Below are 23,576 nucleotides of genomic sequence, written 5' to 3'. Positions count from 1 at the left end.
AGTTAAAACCATGCAAGACTGGCCCTGAAGACTGATACTGAACTATTTAAGTACCTTCCTCAGAGAACAAATGATCATAACCAAATGGATGTTTATGTAAGAAATGAACAATATCAAATGCTACAGCAGGCAGGAGAGGAATGAAACAGTGACTATCACTGAGCTATTTCAGGATGAGGGTGGGTACTTAATGGGCATTGAGGTGAAGAATGAAATACAAAAAAAGGGCAGAAATAGTGCCTCGATTTCCCTCAAGTTGCTCTAATAGATCCCAAAACAGAAAAATAAGAGCATTCTTAATTAGAAAAATAACAAGAATAGGGTAGAAAACTAAAAAAGTTCTTATTTCAATGCTCCAGGAATGTAAATTCCCTAAGGTCTAGCTATCTCAATGGAAGATTCTACCTTCTTCAAGGTCCAAAAAAGCAAGACAATCTTGATCAAATGTGAAGACATGCTTATAGCATTTTTTGATTCACAGGGCATTGTTCATTATTAATTTGTTCTACATTGTCAAATAGTGAACACCAAGAATATTCTAACACAATTCTTATGTAATTGCTTGATGCTTGGAGAAAACAGTGAGGAAAAGTGGGTTTCAGGAAACTGGCATTTGCATCATGACAATACCTTTTCATATTCAAAACTTTTCATTCAAGAATTTCTTGTGAAACCCTCCATCATCACTGTAGTTTGCCATATTCACCAGGTTAAGCTCCCCCCCCCCTTTTTTTTTTCAAGCTTAAAACCTTCTTGAAAGGTAACAGATTTGTAAAAACCAAGGAAATTATTCAGAATCTATTAGCAATTCCAAAAGAAGCCTATCAGGAAAACAGCCAGAAGTTGAATATGTACCGGAATCAATGTATATAGTTACAAGGAGTTTACTCTGAAGAAGATTCATTTGAATAACTGGTAAGCTTCATTATTTCTCAAATTTCAGTTTATCCCCAACTTGATCACACCTCATATATAACTTAGTCAGCCTATATAAGATAGTCAGTCTATATCTGATTGATTCATTTTGAATTGCTATAGATAACTGAATAATAGAATTACCATGAGTATGGGTGAAATTATCAATTTGTGAAAAATAGTGAAAAAAACTCTATTTTGAAGGTAAAAATTATAAAACAATGTTTTGTCACACATCATACTCAAGCTTAACCTTGTTCTGGATGGGATCACTGAATTAATCATTTATTTAAATTTGGGTCTTAACTCCATACCAATTAGAATTAAAGTTCATTTTTTGGAAAAACTTAGTACAAGTCCTGGTTTTCCAGTTCTATAAGAGATTTTAGAGATTTCTTAGTGAGCAGGCTGAGTTTCCATCTTACGTAGGTAAGGGAATTTTCAATCTTTTGTAAGAAAACAATTTTGAATTAACATTTGAACATTGTCTTTTGGGCAGTATTATCTAGTTAATTGCAAATTCTTTTTATACTTTAAATTACTTAAATTCTGACAAAAACCTTAAGTGTTTGTTGAGTTAAGTGTCTTTATTTAATAAAGTCTGCTTACTAAACATCTAGGTCAGATCATGTGACTAACATGGGAAAGCGTTTGTGATTGGTATTTATACCAATCACAAACAAAATAGATTACAAGTGAGAGTATGATAAACTAAAAATAGCAAGGTGTTCACTTGTAATATTCAGTTGCCTTGTTCAAGTGAACAAGGCAACTGAATATTAGCTAGTGCATAAGATGCTCTTTATAACAATTGATAAAGCATCATTGTTTCTTTGAACATTAACAGATTCAGTCCAGAAATGGGTATACATTCAAAGATCATTACTGCCTGTACTGGCCTTGAAGTAATGCATTTCAGTACCTCAGCTTCTTTTGGTAGTGAAAGATGGGAGGATACTCATTTTTTATAAGAAATTTTATCTACAATGAGTCAGACTCACTATAAGAAACCATAAAGGAAACAAATACCAGTTCATTAATCACATGTTATTTTAGTAACTATTTTATGCAAATAATTTATTATTTATTTATTATATATATAATATATATTTTATGCAAACAAGTTAGCTCATGAAGTAGAAATTTATACATCTACTTGAAACTTACAGATGCTTCCAAACTTTTCAGTTCATTCAACAGCATGAAGTTTTCCTTTTCTAAAGAGGCAATACAAGTTTGGTATTTTCTGATCTTGCTCTAAATGGGACAAGCAGACATTCATATTTACTTCAAAGATCTTCTAAAGCCAATTTAACAAGACAACAAATACACCATAACAATTAAGTAAAATATTAAATTTAAGAACATATTAATTAATAATGATCCCAAAAAGTATAAAAAGCTATTGAGAAGCGTATAGTACATCTCCAGATTAACACAAGCAAAAGCTCTTATCCCAAATGAATTCAAAGCTGAAACTAAAAGATTCTGGGTAAAGTAGTAAATATCAATGACTCCTTATGGCCAGGTTGCATATTTGCACAACCGCATTTTTTTTTTTTTATCAAATGAAATTAGCACAATGTATAAATTAAAATTATTTTACTTACTCTGTACTTTGCTATAACCTCCTATAAATAAATATTTTTTACTCCAACACACAATTACATGTCTGCACTCTACATGCAATATGTAATTTTTCAACCTCGTATGGTGGTGTAACTGCTTATAGCCAGCCATCAAACCAAGCAAGTTCAATAGTAGATATCAATAGTTCAGAACCATATCGGCTCAGATGGGTTTCAGAACAAAGCATCATTCACTGAGTAGCTCACAACATAGTGAATGCTTTGTTACCTACACAGGCACACACACACACCACATCACATTTTGCTATACCTTTGCATGGGTGAGACAAGTGCAGAATTATATGATTATAGTATCTTTATGAGTATAGTTTAGCCTCTACCAATAATAGGTAATGGTTTTTTAAAGTTTCAAAAATCAAAACACAAGCTGTAACCACTAGTTTCATATACCATGAATTGACACTTGTAAATCTTAATCTTAATGTCTTTAACTATAGAATTTTTATCAAAACTGTTGATGAAACTTCTATAGCTAAAGGCAGTCAGCCAGCCAGACTACACATTCTTAAAAATTAAAAGTTTCATCTTCTCTCAGTTCCAAACTTGTTATAGTAGAATTCCAGTTTTCTGATATTTTGATTATCTAAAATTTTTTCACTTTTATTTTTATCTTAAATTCATTCATTTTCTGGAATTTACACATTTAATATTTAGCTGTAAAAAACAAAATTATCATAGAGATATAATAAAATCATGATTCCCCTTAAACAAGCATAATGAATGATTGAAGCAAAGATCACCTCTGTATAACACTAACTACACTGATATAATACATAAAAACTTCACTGTTAAAAAAAAATAATATGTAATATTATTTTTTTTTAACAGTGAAGTTTATTAGTATTCAATTTGCAATTTTTTTTTTTTTTTTTTCAGCAGATATTTATGTATTACATCAGTATGGTCAGTGTTATATTGAGGTAGCACTCATAATAATCCCAGTCTGCTTGGGTTTTTTCATAGATATCAAACTTCTTAGTTTTCATACATCACCTTGTTGTTCGTTAAGTTTTTATTTATATAGTTCCTTAGCCCCTCAAATTTAACTTTCTGCAAACAGGAGTTGATGAACTCTGCAATAAATAATTTGTGGAGACAAAAATACAAGGGGTTTCCGAAAAGTAAGGTAACACATTTTTTTTCTTAATAATGGTGAAAGGGAATGAAATTAAATGCGGTGGACAGATAGACTGATTAATAACATTCAAAAAGACCACCAGTTCAGGGCTGCAGTACTGTCGCTTCACAGCAGATTCCAGTTGCAAAATGGCAGCTACTGTGCGAGTGTGGTCCAAAACAGGTGTTTGTGAAGTTATTTGCTTTTTGAAAGCAAAAGGATCTTCACCAAGTGATATTCACTGTGAACTGGTTGCTGTGTATGGCGAAAGAAGCAGTTGTGTTTTTGGTGCAATGAATTTAAAGCGGGCTGTGTTGACATTGAAGATCGACATCGGGCGGGCAGGCCTTCATCTAGGACAGAAGACAACTTTTCACGCATTAAGGGCATCATTCTAGAAAACAGGCAAGTGAAACTGCACAAATGGTGAACGTGAGTAAGTCGATTGCTCACAAAATCGTTCACGATGTCCTTGGCTTTCGAAAGGTGTACTGACGTTGGGTGCCCAGACAATTGTCAGGGGAGGACAAAGCAAAACGCATGGGAATGTGTTTGGAGAACCTGTTGCAATACAGCAACAAAGGAGAGGATTTTCTCGCTTGCATGGTCACAGCAGATGAAACGTGGGTTCATCACTTTACCTCAGAGAGCAAACAAGACTCAACGACCTGGAAACATCCACAATCTCCTGTGCGCAAAAAATTCAAAACTGTTTCCAGTTCAAAAAAGTCATGGCCACAGTGTTCTGGGATCGCCAAGGCATTCTGTTGGTGGATTTCTTGCAGAAGGAACAATCAATGCACAGCTTTACTGTGCAATGTTGCAAAAACTGAAAGCCTGCATTTGATGCAAACGACCAGGACTCCTGATAAGCGGCATGATTTTTTTGCACGACAATGCAACTCCACACACTGCCCACACCACTCGTGAGTGGTTGCGCCATAATTGTTGGGAAACTCTGTCACATACCCCCTACAGCCCAGACTTAGCATCTTCAGACTTCCATTTGTTCGGCCCTCTGAAAAAACACCTTTCAGGAAAGCATTTCACCATGGATGAGGAAATTCATCAGGAGGTGTGATGTTGGTTACTGCGTGTGGGCATGGACTCCTTCATTACTGGTATTGATAAACTGATCCATCATTGGGACAAGTGCATCAATAACGCTGGAGACTTTGTGGAGAAGTAGTGCAAGTTCACTTATTTCTTGGTGTGTAATTTTAACTTTGTATTATTAAACATCAACGAGAGAAAAAATGTGTTACCTTACTTTTCGAAACCTAGTACAACGTTTATTGCATGTACAGTTGATGAACTCTGTGATAAATAATTTGTACAGACAAAGCAGAAACTGCATGTTAGCTGTAGATTATTTTTGAAACAATGCAGACTACTTTTTTTTTTTTTTTTTTTTTTTGACAGATGAGGAAATAAATTGTTTCATCATTAATACCAATCCAAATTAGACAGAAATTTAAAAAAGGAAGAGGCTACATCATGATGAATATACATACAATGTAATCAAGAGCCAATGAAATCTTTAACACTTGTGTACTCTACAGGCTTATGTTCATGTATAAGCATATAGTGTACAGTACAGTACACAATCTGATAATAAAGGCAAATTGCATTTACTGTATTTGTTTTCATTACTTCGCTTTTATACTATAGACATAGTGCATTTAAAATTACCCAAAAAAACTGGCTATCTGAAATACTCTTCGTCCCAACTGTTTTGAATAACTACGGTTCTACCAAGTTTTCACAACCAGCAGAAGCTGACTTGTCACATTCAAAGTACAGCACACGCACCCATGGATGCAAGCACACAGGCGGGCGCACACACGTGTCAGTATCTGCAACTATTGAGTATTTAATTAAGGAAGTATGTCATAAATTCTCTTCAACTAATTTTTAAGAAGGTATGAAGATTCTACTTAAAGTTTTCCAAAAAATTTTAGGTAATTCTTTTCTTTTATAATAATATAACTACTATTCTCCAAAGGAAGCTCATCAATATTTTGCAATAATTTTAATATCACAAATACATTCACAATAATTATTTAGAGAGAGTGTAAACCTTAGCTCTTCCTTTCTCCCTCCCACACCAATCTCACTGATGCACTATGGCTATTGTTGCTGATGCACCTAATAAATCTCTACACAAACAAACCAATCTCACAAGAAAGGCAAATTTCAGAGATCATATCTGAAGAAAGAAAAATCATATCATATGTAGGATGAGTCATGTTGTGCAAGCATATACAGAAATATTAGCATTAGCACTAGCTGAGGCATATGATGCAATAAAGCAAGCTTATACAGCATCAGCCAAAAAGAAAGGGTAAAAAAAAAAAACTTCCCGTTTCATCCATCCGGTCACTCCAAATGTTTCTCTAGTTCAGCCTTAAATATATTTAAGCTATTAACTTCCACAACAACAGATGGAAGTCTGTTCCAGCCATCAACTACCTGCTGGCTAAAGGCAAACTTCTGCACATCTACTCTACAACTGTCTTTCCTCAGTTTGAATCTGTGCCCCCTCAGGTTTGTAATCTGAGCAAGAGAAAGAATCCCATCAGCATTGAGCCTGCTCAATCCCTTCATGGCCTTATACACCTCAATCAGATCGCCTTGCAAGTGCCTGTCTCCAGAAGCTGCAATTTGCAGAACTTAAGCCTTTCTTTATAAGAGCACCAACTTTGTTCCCGTCACAGTACTCGTTCCAGCAACTCTACATTCTTCTTAAAATGAGGCTTCCAGACCTGTACACAGTACTCAGGGTGTGGCCTGACTATTGCCTTATCATCATCATCATCATCAACCATTTTCAATCCACTGCAGGATGAAGGCCTCTCCAGCAACTTTCCAGTTCCTTCTGTCTTCTGCAATGGCCATCCATTTACTACCCACAAACTCATGAATTTCATCTATCCATCTCCACCGTTGTCTTCCATGTTTTCTTCTAGCTCCTCTTGGGTACCATTCTGTTATTTTCTTAGTCCATCTGTCATCATGTCTTCAAGCTATGTGTCCTGCCTAAGACCATTTTAGTTCTTTAGTTTTGAGAAGAATATCCTTTACTTGAGTTTGCTGTTGAGTTTGGGATGCAAAGAAAAACAGCAAAGAGTTCTTTACTTATGTAAACTCTAGAAGGAAGGGGCTGAATCAGATTGGTCCACTTGATATCGATGGGTCAACTGTTGATGATCCTGCTCAGGTAGCTAACAAACTAAATGAATATTTTGCATCGACATTCACACATGAGGAGTTATTTAGCGAGGGGAAAGTAAGAGGTGTATTCAACTCTAGCAGTAAGCTAGAGAATCTTGTAATAACTGAGAGTAAAGTGGAGGAGAAATTGTTGAAGATAAACACAAGAAAGGCACCCGGGGTGGATGGGATCTATCCAGTTATATTAAAGGAGGCAGCAAAGGAAGTAAGCAAACCCTTAGCCATAATTATGAGAGCTTCCTTGCACTGGAGATGTGCAAATGTCACCCCAATTCACAAAGGAGGATCAAAGGCTGACACAAGTAATTATAGACCTAACTTCGGTTCCAGGAAAATTAATGGAGGCACTAGTTAAAGAAGCACGGCAGGATCATTTAGACAAGACTTCAGCTATAGCTCGGACACAGCATGGTTTTGTTAAGGGGAAGTCTTGCCTGACCAATTTGATTGGATACTATGATGCAGTCACAAAGGAACTGGATGCAGGGAATAACTTTGATATTATATACTTGGATCTTAGAAAGGCTTTTGATACTGTTGCACATGGAAGACTGCTGCACAAATTGGAGCAGTGTGGCATTGGAGGCAAATTGCTGCTGTGGATAAAGGGGTGGCTGAGGGGGAGAAGACAGAGAGTGGTAATCAATGGACACTGCTCGTCGTGGACTAATGTTATTAGTGGAGTCCCTCAGGGCTCAGTGTTGAGTCCATTATTGTTTCCTGTATTCATAAATGATATTGATGAGGGTATATCAAGCTTAATGTCAAAGTTTGCAGACGATACAAAGGTAGGCAGGGTTGTCAAGGACACTATGCTGCTGCAACAGGATCTGGAAAGGTTGAGCAGATGGGCTGAGAGGTGGCAAATGAAGTTTAACATTGACAAATGTAAAGTACTACACATGGGAAACAGCAACCCCAGATCAACATATCAACTCTGTGGTACTACACTGACAGTGGTAGAGAATGAAAGGGACCTGGGGGTGGTTGTGCAGGCAAATATGAAGTTCTCTGAGCAGTGCAGATGGGCTGCTAGAGTAGCTCATGGTGTATTGTCAATGATATATAGGAATTTTTCTAGCAGGGATAAGGAGGTGATTATTCCCTTGTATAAGGCAATGGTCAGGCACACCTAGAGTACTGTATACAGGTCTGGAGGCCTCATTTCAAGAAGGATGTAGAGCTGCTGGAATGAGTACAGAGAAGGGCAACAAGATTAGTGAATGGAACAAAGGGGTGCTCTTATGAAGAAAGGCTTAAGTTTTGCAAATTACAGTGTCTGGAGACTAGACACCAGCGAGGTGATCTGATAGAGGTGTACAAAGCCTTGAATGGTTTGAGCATGCTCAATGCTGATGGGATTCTTCCTCTCGCTCAGAATAATCACCTGAGAGGGCATAAATTCAAATTGAGGAAAGACAGATGTAGGATAGACGTGTGGAAATTTGCCTTTAGCCAGCGGGTGGTTGGTTGGTGGATCAGACTTCCATCCCTTGTCGTGGAAGTTGATAGCCTAAATAAGTTTAAGGCTCAGCTGGACAGATATTTTGAACGAACAGAGGGGTGAAGTGGAAGTGGTTTTTTTTTTTTTTTTTTTGGCTGATGCTGCATAAGCTTGCTTTCTTGCATCAAATGCCTCTACTAATGCTAATGCTGCCTAATCTGTGTGTTTCTCTTCTTATCTAACAGTCTGATTCCCAATATAATTCGTTCCATTCTTCGCTGTGTAGTTCTCAGCTTCTCTTCCATTCTTTTGGTGAGTGCCCAAGTTTCACTTCCATAAGTCATGGTGGAGAGTATACATTGGTTCATTATTTTACATTTCAGACAAACTGGGACATTGCTCTTCAGTATGTGACTATATTTCCTTAATGCTATCCATCCAAAATTTATTCTTCTCTTGACTTCCAGCCATTTATCATTATTACAGCTAATAACTTGTCCCAGATAAGTACATGACTCCACCTTTTCAATTACTGCTCCTTCAATCATTATGTCCCTTTCTGTGGCATACTTGTTCATCATTACTTTTGTTTCAGCCATATTCATCTTTAGTCCAAAATCCTTACTAACTGTCCATAAATGAGTAAGATTTTTCTCTAATTCTTTGGGATTGTGGCTTATGACCACAATGTCATCTGCAAATCGTAAATAGTTTAGGTACTCTCTATTCACACTGACTCCTTTCTGTGACCAGTCTAATCTTCTGAAAACTTCCTGAAGGGCAGCAGTAAACAGCTTCGGAGATATTGTGTCTCCTTATCAAACTCCTTTCTCAACTTTAAATTTGCTACTGTCTTTGTCTAGTCTAATAAAGGAGGTAGCATTCTCATATATTTTCTTCAAAATCATAATAGTAGTAGTAGTAGTAGTAGTAGTAGTAGTGGCATGTGATGCAAGAAAGCAAATGCATGAGCTTATGCAGCATCAGCCAAAAAAAAAAAATCACACCATTCCCTCCAAATGCCTGTCCAGTTCCTCCTTAAATTTATTCAACCTATCAACTTCCACAACGACAGATGGAAGTTTGTTCCAGCAATTAACCACCCGCTGGCTAAAGGCAAATTTCCGCACATCTATTCTACATCTGTCTTTTCTTAATTTGAATTTATGCCCCCTTAGGTTCATAATCTGAACAAGTGGAAGGATCCCATCAGAATTCAGCGTGCTCAACCCATTCAAGGCCTTATATACCTCAATCAGATCACCGCGCAGGTGCCTAGTCTCCAGCCACTGCAATTTGCAGAACTTAAGCCTCTCTTGATAAGAGGATCCCTTCATTCCCCTCACCAATCTTGTTGCCCTTCTCTGTACACTCTCAAGTAAATCTACATCCTTCCTAAAATGAGGCCTCCAGACCTGTACGCAGTACTCAAGGTGTGGCCTGACCATTGCCTTATACAGAGGGATAATCACCTCCTTTTCCCTGCTAGCAAAATTCCTATATATCATTGACAAAACCCATGACTGCACAATTACTCCCAGGTCTTTTTCATTTTCTACCACCTTAAGTGTAGTACCACACAGTTGATACGTTTCTCTGGGGTTACTTCTACCCATATGCAGTACTTTGCATTTGTCAAGGTTAAACTTCAGTTGCCACTTCTTAGCCCATCTGCCCAAATTATCTAGATCCTGTTGCAGTAGCACACTGCCATTACTGTCATTGACAACCCTGCCAACCTTTGTATCATCTGCAAACTTCGACATTAAGCCTGATATACCTTCATCAATATCATTGATAATATATGGGGTATCTATGCCTTGTCTTTCCAGTGACCAAAACATTGCCTTATGCTGTATGGAGTCAAATGCCTTGTCATAATCCACAAATTCCAGGCATAATGGTGTTTTATATTTATTTGCTTTCTCCATTAGCTGTGATATTACGTGAAGGTGATCCATAGTTGAGAATCCTGTCCTAAAGCCAGCTTGTTCTTTCGGTTGATTCTCATCAAGTATTCTTTCTAATCTGTTAGTAATGACCCTTGTGAACAACTTGTAGATGTGGGATAACAAGCTAATTGGTCTATAATTTCCAATTTCTGATTTATCTCCTTTCTTATGCAGCAAAACTGTGATTGCATTATTCCACTACTTAGGCATCACACCTTTTTTAATGCATTTTGTGAAGAGCCTTGCCAGTTTTTGTGTTATGTCTCTTCCACCCAATTTTAACAACTCTACAGTAACTTCATCTTCCCCCGGAGCTTTCTCAGTCTTCATTTTCTTCAACTCATGTTCTACCTCATCAGGAAGAATATGGGGTATGTCCTATGTATTGCTATTTGCGATCCATCTTCCCCACTGCTGGCATCATTCCCTTACTCCTTGTATAATTCTCTATAGTAGTCTTCTGCTATTTAAATCATGCCTTCTTTGCTATTTATAAGTACACCATCGCTATTCTTCAGTTTCAGTATCATTTGTTTCTGTCTTTCTGTATTACTGCTCATGGCTGCTGATTTAAGTCCTTTGGTTTCCCTTAATGCTTGTTCTACTTTTCTTCTGTTAAATCTTCTTATGTCCTCTCTGAGTCTCTTTCTAATGGCTCTGCATAACTCAGTATACTTAATTTTCTCCTTGTCAGTGTTTATCTTGCTCTTCATTTGTCGCCTTCAGTTCATCATAACAAGTCTTTCTTGACTAATTTTTCTTCTTTGGATTTCTTTTTCCCTATAGGTTTCTTGGGCTTTATCACTTTCAGAAAGTTGTAATATTCCTCGTCGATATCTTGGTCCTCAGCAGTCTGCAGAAGCTCAAACCTGTTCTTAAGTTCCAGTACATACTGCTTTTTCTCCTCTTCTGTTGCCTCAAAGACATTCATATTATTTACTTGAGTCAGTTTTTTCCTTTCCTTTCCTACATCTATATCAAGTGTGCATCTTACCATTCTGTGATCGCTTCCAACATTTACCTTATTCAGGATGGTAACATTATTCACGATATATATTGTGTTAGTGAGGATGAAATCGATTTCATTAGTTGTTAACTCATTTTGACTCTTCCATGTCCACTTTCTGTTCACCCTTTTCTTGAAAAAAGTGTTCATTACTGACAATCCTTGAGATTCTACAAATTCCACAAGTCTTTCACCTCTTTCATTTCTTTCACCAATTCCAAAATTTCCTATAGTTCCCCTATCTGTGGTGTTTTGTCTTTTTTCAAACTTAGCATTGAAGTCTCGCATAATAATAGTGTAGCGGTTTTTCTGCTCATCTAGAAGACTCTCAATTTCGGTGTACATTTCTTCAACCTCTTCATCATCATGGCTCGATGTTGGTGCATAAATCATTATAACCTTTAGCTTGTACCTCTTAGAAATCTTGAGTATTAGTCTTGACACCCTTGGTGATGTACTTCTGAATTCCAAAATGTTGTTTTTTTATATCTTTATGGGCCAGAAACCCAACTCCACCTTCGCTCCTTTCACTGTTTCCATTGGTGTACAGCAGATTTCCACTTGATAAACTTATAAGTGATTCATTTCTTCTTGTTTCAGCAAAACAGATGATATTCCAATTCACATTTTCTAGTTCCTTTTCCAGCTCTAATATCCTGTCTTCACCGATGAGCAATCTTACGTTGTAACAGGCCAAGTTCGGTTCCCGTGCATGGACTCCTGGTTGTATCCGGAGATTCTTAGTACCCTCTGCTTCCACTCTGATCCTCTCGCTGCAGTAACAGGGGAGTGAAAGCTGCTAGGGACTGAGGGCCATTTGTTTCATCATGCTGTCTGTCATATGCTGGAGGGTTTGGTCTCTTCCTCTTCACGCTGACCAGGCATCTTGAAGAGAACCACTCTACATGTTCGTTGCCACCTAAGTGACATAACAGGGCTTACCATCGAGAAGGTGTGCATGAGTGGATTTTAGGGAGGCAGGCCGACCGAACTTCTCCTAAATCGTCTTAATAGAAAGATATTGGATCCATCAGTGTTTTAGACTGAGTACTGATAACACACAGAATACCTGTACCCCTCTAAGTCCCTAAGCCCCTATTACCTTATACAAGGGGATAATCACCTCCTTTTCCCTGCTAGCAAAATTCCTAAATATCATTGACAAAACCTCATGACCTGCCCTGGCAGCCTGTCTGCATTGCTCAGAAAACTTCATATCTCACTGCACAATTACTCCCAGGTATTTTTCATTTTCTACCACCTTAAGTGTAGTACCACACAGTTGGTACGTTTCTCTGTGGTTACTTCTACCCATATGCAGTACTTTGCATTTGTCAAGGTTAAACTTCAGTTGCCACTTCTTAGCCCATCTGCCCAAATTTTCTAGATCCTGTTGCAGTAGCACACTGCCATTACTGTCATTAACAACCCTGCCAACTTTTGTATCATCTGCAAACTTCGACACTAAGATGCAGCATCAGCAAAAAACAAAAAAAAAAAAAAAACGCACCATTCCCTCCAAATGCCTGTCCAGTTCCTCCTTAAATTTATTCAACCTATCAATTTCCACAAAAGATGAAAGTTTGTTCCAGCAATTAACCACCCGCTGGCTAAAGGCAAATTTCCGCACATCTATTCTACATCTGTCTTTTCTTAATTTGAATTTATGCCCCCTTAGGTTCGTAATCTGAAAAAGTGGAAGGATCCCATCAGAATTCAGTGTGCTCAACCCATTCAAGGCCTTATATACCTCAATCAGATCACCGCACAGGTGCCTAGTCTCCAGCCACTGCAATTTGCAGAACTTAAGCCTCTCTTGGTAAGAGGATCCCTTCATTCCCCTCACCAATCTTGTTGCCCTTCTCTGTACATGCTCAAGTAAATCTACATCCTTCCTAAAATGAGGCCTCCAGATCTGTACGTAGTACTCAAGGCGTGGCCTGACCATTGCCTTCTACAGAGGGACAATCACCTGCTTCTCCCTGCTAGCAAAATTCCTATATATCATTGACAAAACCGCATGACCTGCCCTGGCAGCCTGTCTGCATTGCTCAGAAAACTTCATATCTCACTGCACAATTACTACCAGGTCTTTTTCATTTTCTACCACCTTAAGTGTAGCACCACACAGTTGGTACGTTTCTCTGAGGTTACTTCTACCAATATGCAGTACTTTGCATTTGTCAAGTTTAAACTTCAGTTGCCACTTCTTAGCCCATCTGCCCAAATTATCTAGATCCTGTTGCAGTAGCACGCTGCCATTACTGTCATTGACAACCATGCCAACCTTTGTATCATTTGTAAACTTCGACATTAAGCCTGATATACCTTCATCAATATCATTGATAAATATACAAAACAACATTGGACCCAACACCGAATCCAGTGGGACTCAACTAATAACATTAGTCCACGAAGAGCAGCATCCATTGATTACCACCCTCTGTCTTCTCCCACTTAACCATCCTTTTATCCATTGTAGCAACTTACCCTTAATACCATTCTGCTCCAATTTGTACAATAGTCTTCCATGTGCAACAGTGTCAAAAGCTTTCCTGAAATCCAAATATATGATATCAAAATTATGTTTTGCATCCAGTTCCTTTGTAACCACATTATAATATCCTATCAAATTTGTCAGACAAGACTTTCCCTTAACAAACCCATGCTGTGTCTGAATTATTGCTGCAGTCTTGTCTAGATGATCCTGCAATGCATCTTTAACCAGTGACTCCATTATTTTACCCGGAACAGAAGTTAAACTAACTGGTCTGTAATTACTCGTGTCACCCTTCGATCCCCCTTTGTGAATTGGGGATAGCTTTGCAAATCTCCAGTCCGTGGGAACCTCCCCTGAGTCCAAAGATGCTCTCATAATTATGGCTAAGGGTTTGCTTAGTTGCTTTGCTGCCTCCTTTAATATAATAAATACTACTACTATTTATTATATTATATTTAATATAATAAATAATACTACTACTACTACTACTAAGCCTGATGTACCTTCATCAATATCCAAAACAACAGTGGACCCAACACCGAACCCTATGGGACTCCACTAATAACATTAGTCCACGAAGAGCAGCACCCTTTGATTACCTCTCCCTATCTTCTTCCACTCAACCATCCTTTTATCCATTGTAGCAACTTACCCTTAATACCATTCTGCTCCAATTTGTACAATAGTCTTCCATGCGCAACAGTGTCAAAATCTTTCCTGAAATTCAAATATATGATATCAAAATTCTTTTTTGCATCCAGTTCCTTTGTAACCACATCATAATATCCTAACAAATTTGTCAGACAAGACTTTCCCTTAACAAATCCATGCTGTGTCTGAATTATTGCTGCAGTCTTGTCTAGATGATCCTGCAATGCATCTTTAACCACTGACTCCATTATTTTACCCGGAACAGAAGTTAAACTAACTGGTCTGTAATTACTCATGTCACCCTGCAATACTCCTTTGTGAACTGGGGATATATTTGCACATCTCCAGTCCGTGGGGACCTCCCCTGAGTCCAAGGATGCTCCCATAATTATGGCTAAGGGTTTGCTTAGTTGCTTTGCCACCTCCTTTAATATAACTGGATAGATCCCATCCACCCCAAGTGCCTTTCTTATGTTTAACTTCAACAATTTCTCCTCCACTTTGCTCTCAATTATTACAAAATCATTAAGCACCCTGCTACAATTTGATAAACGTCTGCCATTTTCAAACCTTAATAACTCCTCATGTGTGAATGTAGATGCAAAATACTCATTCAGTTTGTTTGCTATCTGAACAGGAACATCAACATTCAAACCATCAATATCAAGTAGACCAATCAGATTCAGATGATACAAAGGTTGGCAGGGTTGTTAACGACAGTAAAGACAGTATGCTACTCAACTGGATCTAGACAAGTTGGACTGAGAAGTGGCAACTGAAGTTTAACATTGACAAATGCAAAGTACTGTATATGGGTAGCAATAACCCAAGAGAAACGTGCCAAGTGTGTGGTACTACACTCAGGGAAGTGGAAAGTGAAAAAGACCAGGGGGTAATTGTGTAGTCAAATATGAAGTTTGCTGACAGTGCAGACAGGCTGCCAGGGCAGGTCATGGAGTTTTGTCAATGATATATAGGAATTTTGCTAGCAGGTACAGAGAGGTGATTATCCCATTGTACAAAGCAATGGTCAGGCCACACCTAGAGTACTGTGTACAGGTCTGGAGGCCTCATTTAGGAAGGATTAGTTGCTAGAACGAGTACAAAGAAGGGCAACAAGATTGGTGAGGAGAACAAAGGGGTGCTCTTACCAAGAGGGGCTAAGTTCTGCAAATTGCAGCACCTGGAGCGTAGGCACCTGGGGGGTGATCTGATTAAGGTGTATGAGGCCTTGAATAGGTTGAGCAAGCTGAATGCTGATGGTATTCTTCCTCTTGCTCAGGGCTGCCAGGGCAGGTCATGGAGTCTTGTCAATGATATATAGGAATTTTGCTAGCAGGTACAGGGAGGTGATTATCCTGTTGAACAAAGCAATGGTCAGGCCACACCTAGAGTACTGTGTACAGGTCTGGAGGCCTCATTTAGGAAGGATGTAGAGTTGCTAGAATGAGTACAAAGAAGGGCAACAAGATTGGTGAGGAGAACAAAGGGGTGAGGAGAACAAATTGCAGCGCCTGGAGAGTGCGAAGTGATCTGATTGAGGTGTATTAGGCTTTGAATAGGTTGAGCAAGCTGAATGCTGATGGAGTTCTTCCTCTTGCTCAGATTAAGAACCTGAGGAGGCATAGATTCAAATTGAGGAAAGACAGTTGTAGAATAGATGTGCAGAAATTTGCTCTTAGCCAGTGCATAGTTGATTGATGGAACAGACTTCCATCTTTTGTTGTTGAAGTTGATAGCCTAAATAAATTTAAGGATGAGCCAGACAGGTATTTGGAACGAATGGAAGGGTGAAATGGGAGTTTTTTTTTTTTTTTTTGGCTGATGCTGCATAAGCTTGCTTTCTTGCATCGTATGTCTCTCTACTTATGCTAATGCTATTGTCCCCTTATCTGTGTTGTCTGAGCAAGAGTTAGGATTCCATCCACATTTAATTTACTCAATCCATTTAAAGGCCTTAAGTAAATCTGGTCTCCTCACAGGGAACTAGTTTCCAGATGCTGTGCTACAATTTGCAGAGCTGAAGTCTTTTTTGGTAAGGGTACCCTTTTGTATCATTCACTAACCTTGTTGCTCTTATCTGCACTAGGTAACAGATCCATGTCCTTCCTAAAACTAAGCTTCCAGGTCTGTATGCAGTACTCAAGATACAGCATAACCATTGTCTCAAACAACAGAACATTACTTCCTTATCCCTGCTGGCAAAATCACTGTGTCACTGACATCACTCATCTGAATCTGAATCTGAACCTTGTGCATAATTGAGTACAGAGGTTCCATATTTCAGGATACTTTTCACGCATGTATTTTCCCCAAAACTGTTATAAATCATAATTCATTCATTTTTTGTTTCAAAATAAAATCTTGAAAAGGAGTCATTTCTAATTGCCATGCAGCAGCTTATTATTTTTAAACCATTTTGTTAGCTCATTAGTTTGGTTCAAGTGAAAATGGGACATATGATGAGTTGTGTTAATTTTCCTATTTTTTTGAAATCTACACACCTTTCGTCAAATTCATATTTTAGTCTTTGTAGAAAATTATTGTATTTGCTTTTATCTAATTGTATATTAAATTCTTCCATCAGTACTTTTTTGATACACGGAAAGTGCAGCTCTTCATTGTTTAAATCAGAAGAAAATATGTTGAGTTTCTTATGAAATGGTTGTATAACTGACAGCAAATCAGAAATAATAGAAACATTTGCTATAATGAAGTTTGTTAAACAGCAGTCCATCTATATATTTAAATTAATGATTTAAATTCATTTACCTTGCAGTCCACAAAAAAAATTTTTCATGGTCCAGATGCAGACTACAGTCCCCTAATTAGCATTAGCATTAGCATTAGTAGAGGCATTTGATGCAAGAAAGCAAGCTTATGCAGCATCAGCCAAAAAAAAAAAAAAAAAAAAAAACCACTTCCACTTCACCCCTCTGTTCGTTCAAAATACCTGTCCAGCTGAGCCTTAAACTTATTTAGGCTATCAACCTCCACCACAAGGGATGGAAGTCTGTTCCACCAACCAACCACCCGCTGGCTAAAGGCAAATTTCCGCACGTCTATCCTACATCTGTCTTTCCTCAATTTGAATTTATGCCCTCTCAGGTGATTATTCTGAGCTAGAGGAAGAATCCCATCAGCATTGAGCATGCTTAAACCATTCAAGGCTTTATACACCTCTATCAGATCACCTCGCTGGTGCCTAGTCTCCAGACACTGTAATTTGCAAAACTTAAGCCTTTCTTCGTAAGAGCACCCCTTTGTTCCATTCACTAATCTTGTTGCCCTTCTCTGTACTCGTTCCAGCAGCTCTACATCCTTCTTGAAATGAGGCCTCCAGACCTGTATACAGTACTCTAGGTGTGGCCTGACCATCGCCTTATACAATGGAATAATCACCTCCTTATCCCTGCTGGAAAAATTCCTGTATATCATTGACAATACTCCATGAGCTACTCTTGCAGCCCGTCTGCACTGCTCAGAGAACTTCATATCTGCCTGCACAACCACCCCCAAGTCCCTTTCATTCTCTACCACTGTCAGTGTTGTACCATAGAGTTGATACGTTGCTCTGGGGTTGCTGTTTCCCATGTGTAGTACTTTACATTTGTCAATGTTAAACTTCATTTGCCACCTCTCAGCCCATCTGCTCAACCTTTCCAGATCCTGTTGCAGAAGCATAGTGTCAGTAGTGTCCTTGACAACCCTGCCAACCTTTGTATCGTCTGCAAACTTGGACATTAATCCTGATATACCATCATCAATATCATTTATAAATACAGAAAACAATAATGGACCCAACACTGAGCCCTGAGGGACTCCACTAATAACATCAGTCCACGATGAGCAGTGTCCATTGATTACCACTCTCTGTCTTCTCCCCCTCAACCACCCCTTTATCCATAGCAGCAATTTGCCTCCAATGTCACACTGCTCCAATTTGTGTAGCAGTCTTCCATGTAGCAGTCTTCCATGTCATTAAGCTGACCCGGTCTATCTACACTGCTTAGAGAGCTTCACATTAATCTTTAAAAATATCCTAGGTCTTTGAGTGTGGTACCACCCAAATGCATGGTATTATGGGATTACTCTTTCCCACATGCAGTACCTTGCATTTTTCAATGTTACACCTCAGCTGCAACTTGTCAGCACATCTGGCTAATTTTTATAGGTCTTGTTGCAGTATCATATCCCATTTTCTGTTATTACCTACCCTGCAAACCTTCATATCATTCTGTAAACTTTGATATTAAACTTTAATATTAAACTTATATGCCTATTTGACAATTATAAACTGTTAACTAAAAAGCAATTTGATTGAGTATGTTTCTTATTTAAGTAAAATCCATAATCTATAACAACCAAACATGAAGCATTTCAAGAGGTTCATAAACTTATATTATTTTAGATATTTATTAATACTCACTTCATAGGATAGAGCTAGAGTAGATTTTTCATGTTTCAGCTGTTCAATCTGTGATCTGAACTGAAGCATGGTGTGCACCATTTCTTCCATTCTATCCAAAATGTTAAAAAAAAAAAAAATAAATAAATAAATATTTACTGATCAAAATCTGTTTCTGTTTTATTACAGCTATCATAATAACAGGTTTCCAACATATAACATAAAAAGACTCCTTTTGTTATCATAAGCTTCCATTTTAAGTCAGTTTATATTAGATGAAGGGTTTTTTGCTGTGTACTAAAAGTCACACTTACAAAATACAGTGCACTACAAGATGACGTTGTAGAGCGGATATCATCTTTTAAGGGCACAAAAGGTGATATAGTTGTACACGTTGGCACTAATGATATTAAGAGTACGAGACCGGCGGAATTACTTAACAAGTACAGGTCACTGTTGAAAAAAAGCCGTGAATTAGGGTTGAATTTGAAAGTGTCTGCAATTCTGCCCAGACACGATAGGATGCAGTATATGATGAGAGCCCTGTCGATCAATTCGGCACTGGAAAGATTGTGCAGGGCTCAAAGGGTAGAATTTTTTTCAGCCTGGTCTGTACTTGTTAACAGGAGAGACTGCTTCTACAGGGATGGGATACACTTAAATAGAAAGGGTGCAAGAATGTTTGCTGATGCTATCGAGGCAGTGTTAGGTGGGTCGGAAAACTGCTAGATTTTGGGGATACAAGGACTAATAGATTAACAGTAGCCACTGGCAGAGGTGAAAGTGATTCTTGCACTGCTTCTATTGGAATGAGCCGCAGCCTGGAAAATAAGATGCAGGATATTTCAGAGACTGCTGGGAATCATTGGGGTACAAGTAAACACATGGGTTGTGTTAGGGTAGCTAAGAAAAAGAACAGGTGCATATATACATCAATGGACATACATCAATGGACACTGCTCATCGTGGACTAATGTTATTAGTGGAGTCCCTCAGGGTTCAGTATTGGGGCCTTTATTGTTTTCTGTATTTATAAATGATATTGATGATGGTATATCAGGCTTAATGTCCAAGTTTGCAGATGATACAAAGGTTGGCAGGGTTGTCAAGGACACTACTGACACTATGCTGCTGCAACAGGATTTGGAAAGGTTGAGCAGATGGGCTTCGAGGTGGCAAATGAAGTTTAACATTGACAAATGTAAAGTACTACATATGGGAAACAGCAACCCCAGAACAACGTATCAACTCTGTGGTACTACACTGACAGTGGTAGAGAATGAAAGGGACCTGGGGGTGGTGGTGCAGGCAGATATGAAGTTCTCTGAGCAGTGCAGACGAGCTGCAAGAGTAGCTCATGGTGTATTGTCAATGATATATAGAAATTTTTCTAGCAGGGATAAGGAGGTGATTATTCCCTTGTATAAGGCAATGGTCAGGCCACACCTAGAGTACTGTATACAGGCCTGGAGGCCTCATTTCAGGAAGGATGTAGAGCTGCTGGAACGAGTACAGAGAAGGGCAACTAGATTGGTGAATGGGACAAAGGGGTTCTCTTACGAAGAAAGGCTTAAGTTTTGCAAATTACAGTGTCTGGAAACTAGGCACCAGCGGGGTGATCTGATAGAGGTGTACAAAGCCTTGAATGGTTTGAGCATGCTCAATGCTGATGGGATTCTTCCTCTAGCTCAGAACAATCACCTGAGAGGGCATAAATTCAAATTGAGGAAAGACAGATGTAGGATAGATGTGCGGAAATTTGCCTTTAGCCAGCGGGTGGTTGGTGGGTGGAACAGACTTCCATCCCTTGTCGTGGAAGTTGATAGCCTAAATAAGTTTAAGGCTCAGCTGGACAGGTATTTCGAACGAACAGAGGGGTGAAGTGGAAGTGGTTATTTTTATTTATTTATGTTACTTTTTTTTTTTTTTTTTGGCTGATGCTGCATAAGCTTGCTTTCTTGCATCAAATGCCTCTACTAATGCTAATGCTAATGCTATACTTGCTTGTACACCAATGCTAGGAGTTTAGTAAATAAATTTGATGAATTTGAGGTATTTCTCAAAACATCAAAGGCAGATATTGTGGGGATTTCAGAGACGTGGTGTCACACAGATATAAGGAATGCAGAACTGGAATTTGGGGAGTACAACGTCTACAGAAAGGATAGACAGGATAGGAAGGGAGGAGGGGTTATGCTATTAGTTAAGAAATACATAAAATCCAAGGAAGCGAAGCCAGTCGACATTGCTGGACAGTTCAGTGTTGAGTCAGTTTGGTGTGACATAAGCATTGGGAGATCAAAATTGAGAGTAGGAGTGTGCTATAGGCCTAATGACTCTGATGAGTATAATAAGAAAATGTACAGGGAAATAGAGGGGGCCAGTAAATCAGAGAGTCTTATAATGGGGGATTTTAATTTCCCAGATATTGACTGGAATTTGGGGGCTGGTCACTCACACACTAGCAAGGCTTTTGTGGATTTATTGGATGATTGTTTTCTACATCAGCATGTTTGGGAGGCAACTAGAGGGAGTAATACTCTTGATTTGATTATCAGTAGTGATTCTTCATGCATTAAGAATCTGCAGGTAAATGAACCACTAGGTGGCAGTGATCACAGTGTGCTGAAGTGGGATTTACTCAAATAGGTAACTACCATTAGGGGTAAAGGGAAGGGTTATTGCTTTTGTAAAGGCAACTACACAGTTGACATGAGACAGTATTTAAATTCTATACAGTGGGACCAACTGATGATGTTACCAACAGCAAATTCAAAATGGGAAGCATTCAAAGAACTTATCTTGGAAGCTACTAGGCTTTACATACCAACTAAGAAATACTGTTCAAGGTTAGGCCTAAGTGGATGTCAGATGAACTAATGAGACATATGGCAGAGAAGAAAAATGCATGGATACATACAAATTAACACGTGACACAGAAGCCTATGATAGATACAAGTTGATCTGTAACCAAGTTACAAAGGAGGTTAGGCAGGTGAAGGCAGATTATGAGAAATCTTTGGCAAGGAATGCAAAGAAAAACAGAAAAGAGTTCTTTACTTATGGAAACTCTAGAAGGAAGGGGATGAATCAGATTGGTCCACATGATATCGATGGGTCAACTGTTGATGATCCTGCTCAGGTAGCTAACAAACTGAATGAATATTTTGCATCAACATTCACACATGAGGAGTTATTCAGCGAGGGGAATGCTAGAGGTGTATTCAACTCTGGCAGTAGGCTAGAGAATCTTGTAATAACAGAGTAAAGTGGAGGAGAAACTGTTGAATATAAATACAAGAAAGGCACCTGGGGTGGGTGTGATCTATCCAGTTATATTAAAGGAGGCAGCAAAGGAAGTAAGCAAACCCTTAGCCATAATTATGAGAGCTTCCTTGGACTCAGGGGAAGTACCCATGGACTGAAGATGTGCAAATGTGACCCCAATTCACAAAGGAGGATCAAAGGGCGACACAAGTAATTATAGACCTGTTAGTTTAACTTCTGTTCCTGGAAAATTAATGGAGGCACTGGTTAAAGAAGCACTGCAGGATCATCTAGACAAGACTTCAGTTATAGCTCAGATACAGCATGGTTTTGTTAAGGGAAGTCTTGCCTGACCAATTTGATTGGATACTATGATGCAGTCACAAAAGAACTGGATGCAGGGAATAACTTTGAAATTAATACTTGGATCTTAGAAAGGCTTTTGATACTGTTGCACATGGAAGACTGCTGCACAAATTGGAGTAGTGTAGCATTGGAGGCAAATTGCTGCTATGGATAAAGGGGTGGTTGAGGTAGGAGAAGACAGAGAGTGGTAATCAATGGACACTGCTCATCGTGGACTAATGTTATTAGTGGAGTCCCTCAGGGTTCAGTACTGAGTCCATTATTGTTTTCTGTATTTATAAATGATATTGATGATGATATTGATGATATTGATCAAGCTTAATGTCCAAGTTTGCAGACGATACGAAGGTTGGCAGGGTTGTCAAGGACACTACTGACACTATGCTACTGCAACAGGATCTGGAAAGGTTGAGCAGATGGGCTGAGAGGTGGCAAATGAAGTTTAACATTGACAAATGTAAAGTACTACATATGGGAAACAGCAACCCCAGAGCAACGTATCAACTCTGTGGTACTACACTGACAGTGGTAGAGAATGAAAGGGACCTGGGGGTGGTTGTGCAGGCAGATATGAAGTTTTCTGAGCAGTGCAGACGGGCTGCAAGAGTAGCTCATGGTGTATTGTCGATGATATATAGAAATTTTCTAGCAGGGATAAGGATGTGATTATTCCCTTGTATAAGGCAATGGTCAGGCCACACCTAGAGTACTGTATACAGATCTGGAGGCCTCATTTCAAGAAGGATGTAGAGATGCTGGAACGAGTACAGAGAAGGGCAACAAGATTAGTGAATGGAACAAAGGGGTGCTCTTACGAAGAAAGGCTTAAGTTTTGCAAATTACAGTGTCTGGGGACTAGGCACCAGCGAGGTGATCTGATAGAGGTGTATAAAGCCTTGAATGGTTTGAGCATGCTCAATGCTGATGGTATTCTTCCTTTTGCTCAGAATAATCACCTGAGAGGGCATAAATTCAAATTGAGAAAAGACAGATGTAGGATAGACGTGAGGAAATTTGCCTTTAGCCAGCGGGTGGTTGGTTGGTGGAATAGACTTCCATCCCTTGTC

At 38.7% G+C, this 23,576-nt stretch overlaps 1 protein-coding gene across 9 annotated transcripts in view; it reads right to left on the bottom strand.

The window, feature by feature from the left end:
• LOC150075824 (uncharacterized) overlaps nucleotides 1–23,576 on the bottom strand; it is a 376,562-nt gene that overhangs the window by 106,362 nt on the left and 246,624 nt on the right. For all 9 annotated transcript variants that reach the window (XM_090387480.1, XM_090387477.1, XM_090387479.1 and 6 more), the window contains 2 exons: nucleotides 18,898–18,988; nucleotides 2,083–2,172 (listed from right to left, as the gene is read on the bottom strand). In XM_090387480.1, the coding sequence (XP_090243606.1) occupies nucleotides 2,083–2,172; nucleotides 18,898–18,988 (181 nt within the window). The remainder of the gene's footprint in view (nucleotides 1–2,082; nucleotides 2,173–18,897; nucleotides 18,989–23,576) is intronic.

Source organism: Mastigoproctus giganteus, chromosome 13 (genome assembly GCF_048544385.1).
Source record: "Mastigoproctus giganteus isolate SK-2022 chromosome 13, ASM4854438v1, whole genome shotgun sequence".
NCBI classification, from domain to species: domain Eukaryota; kingdom Metazoa; phylum Arthropoda; class Arachnida; order Uropygi; family Thelyphonidae; genus Mastigoproctus; species Mastigoproctus giganteus.
Note: the sequence above shows the minus strand (reverse complement) of the source record. Positions and strands in the feature narration are given on the sequence as shown.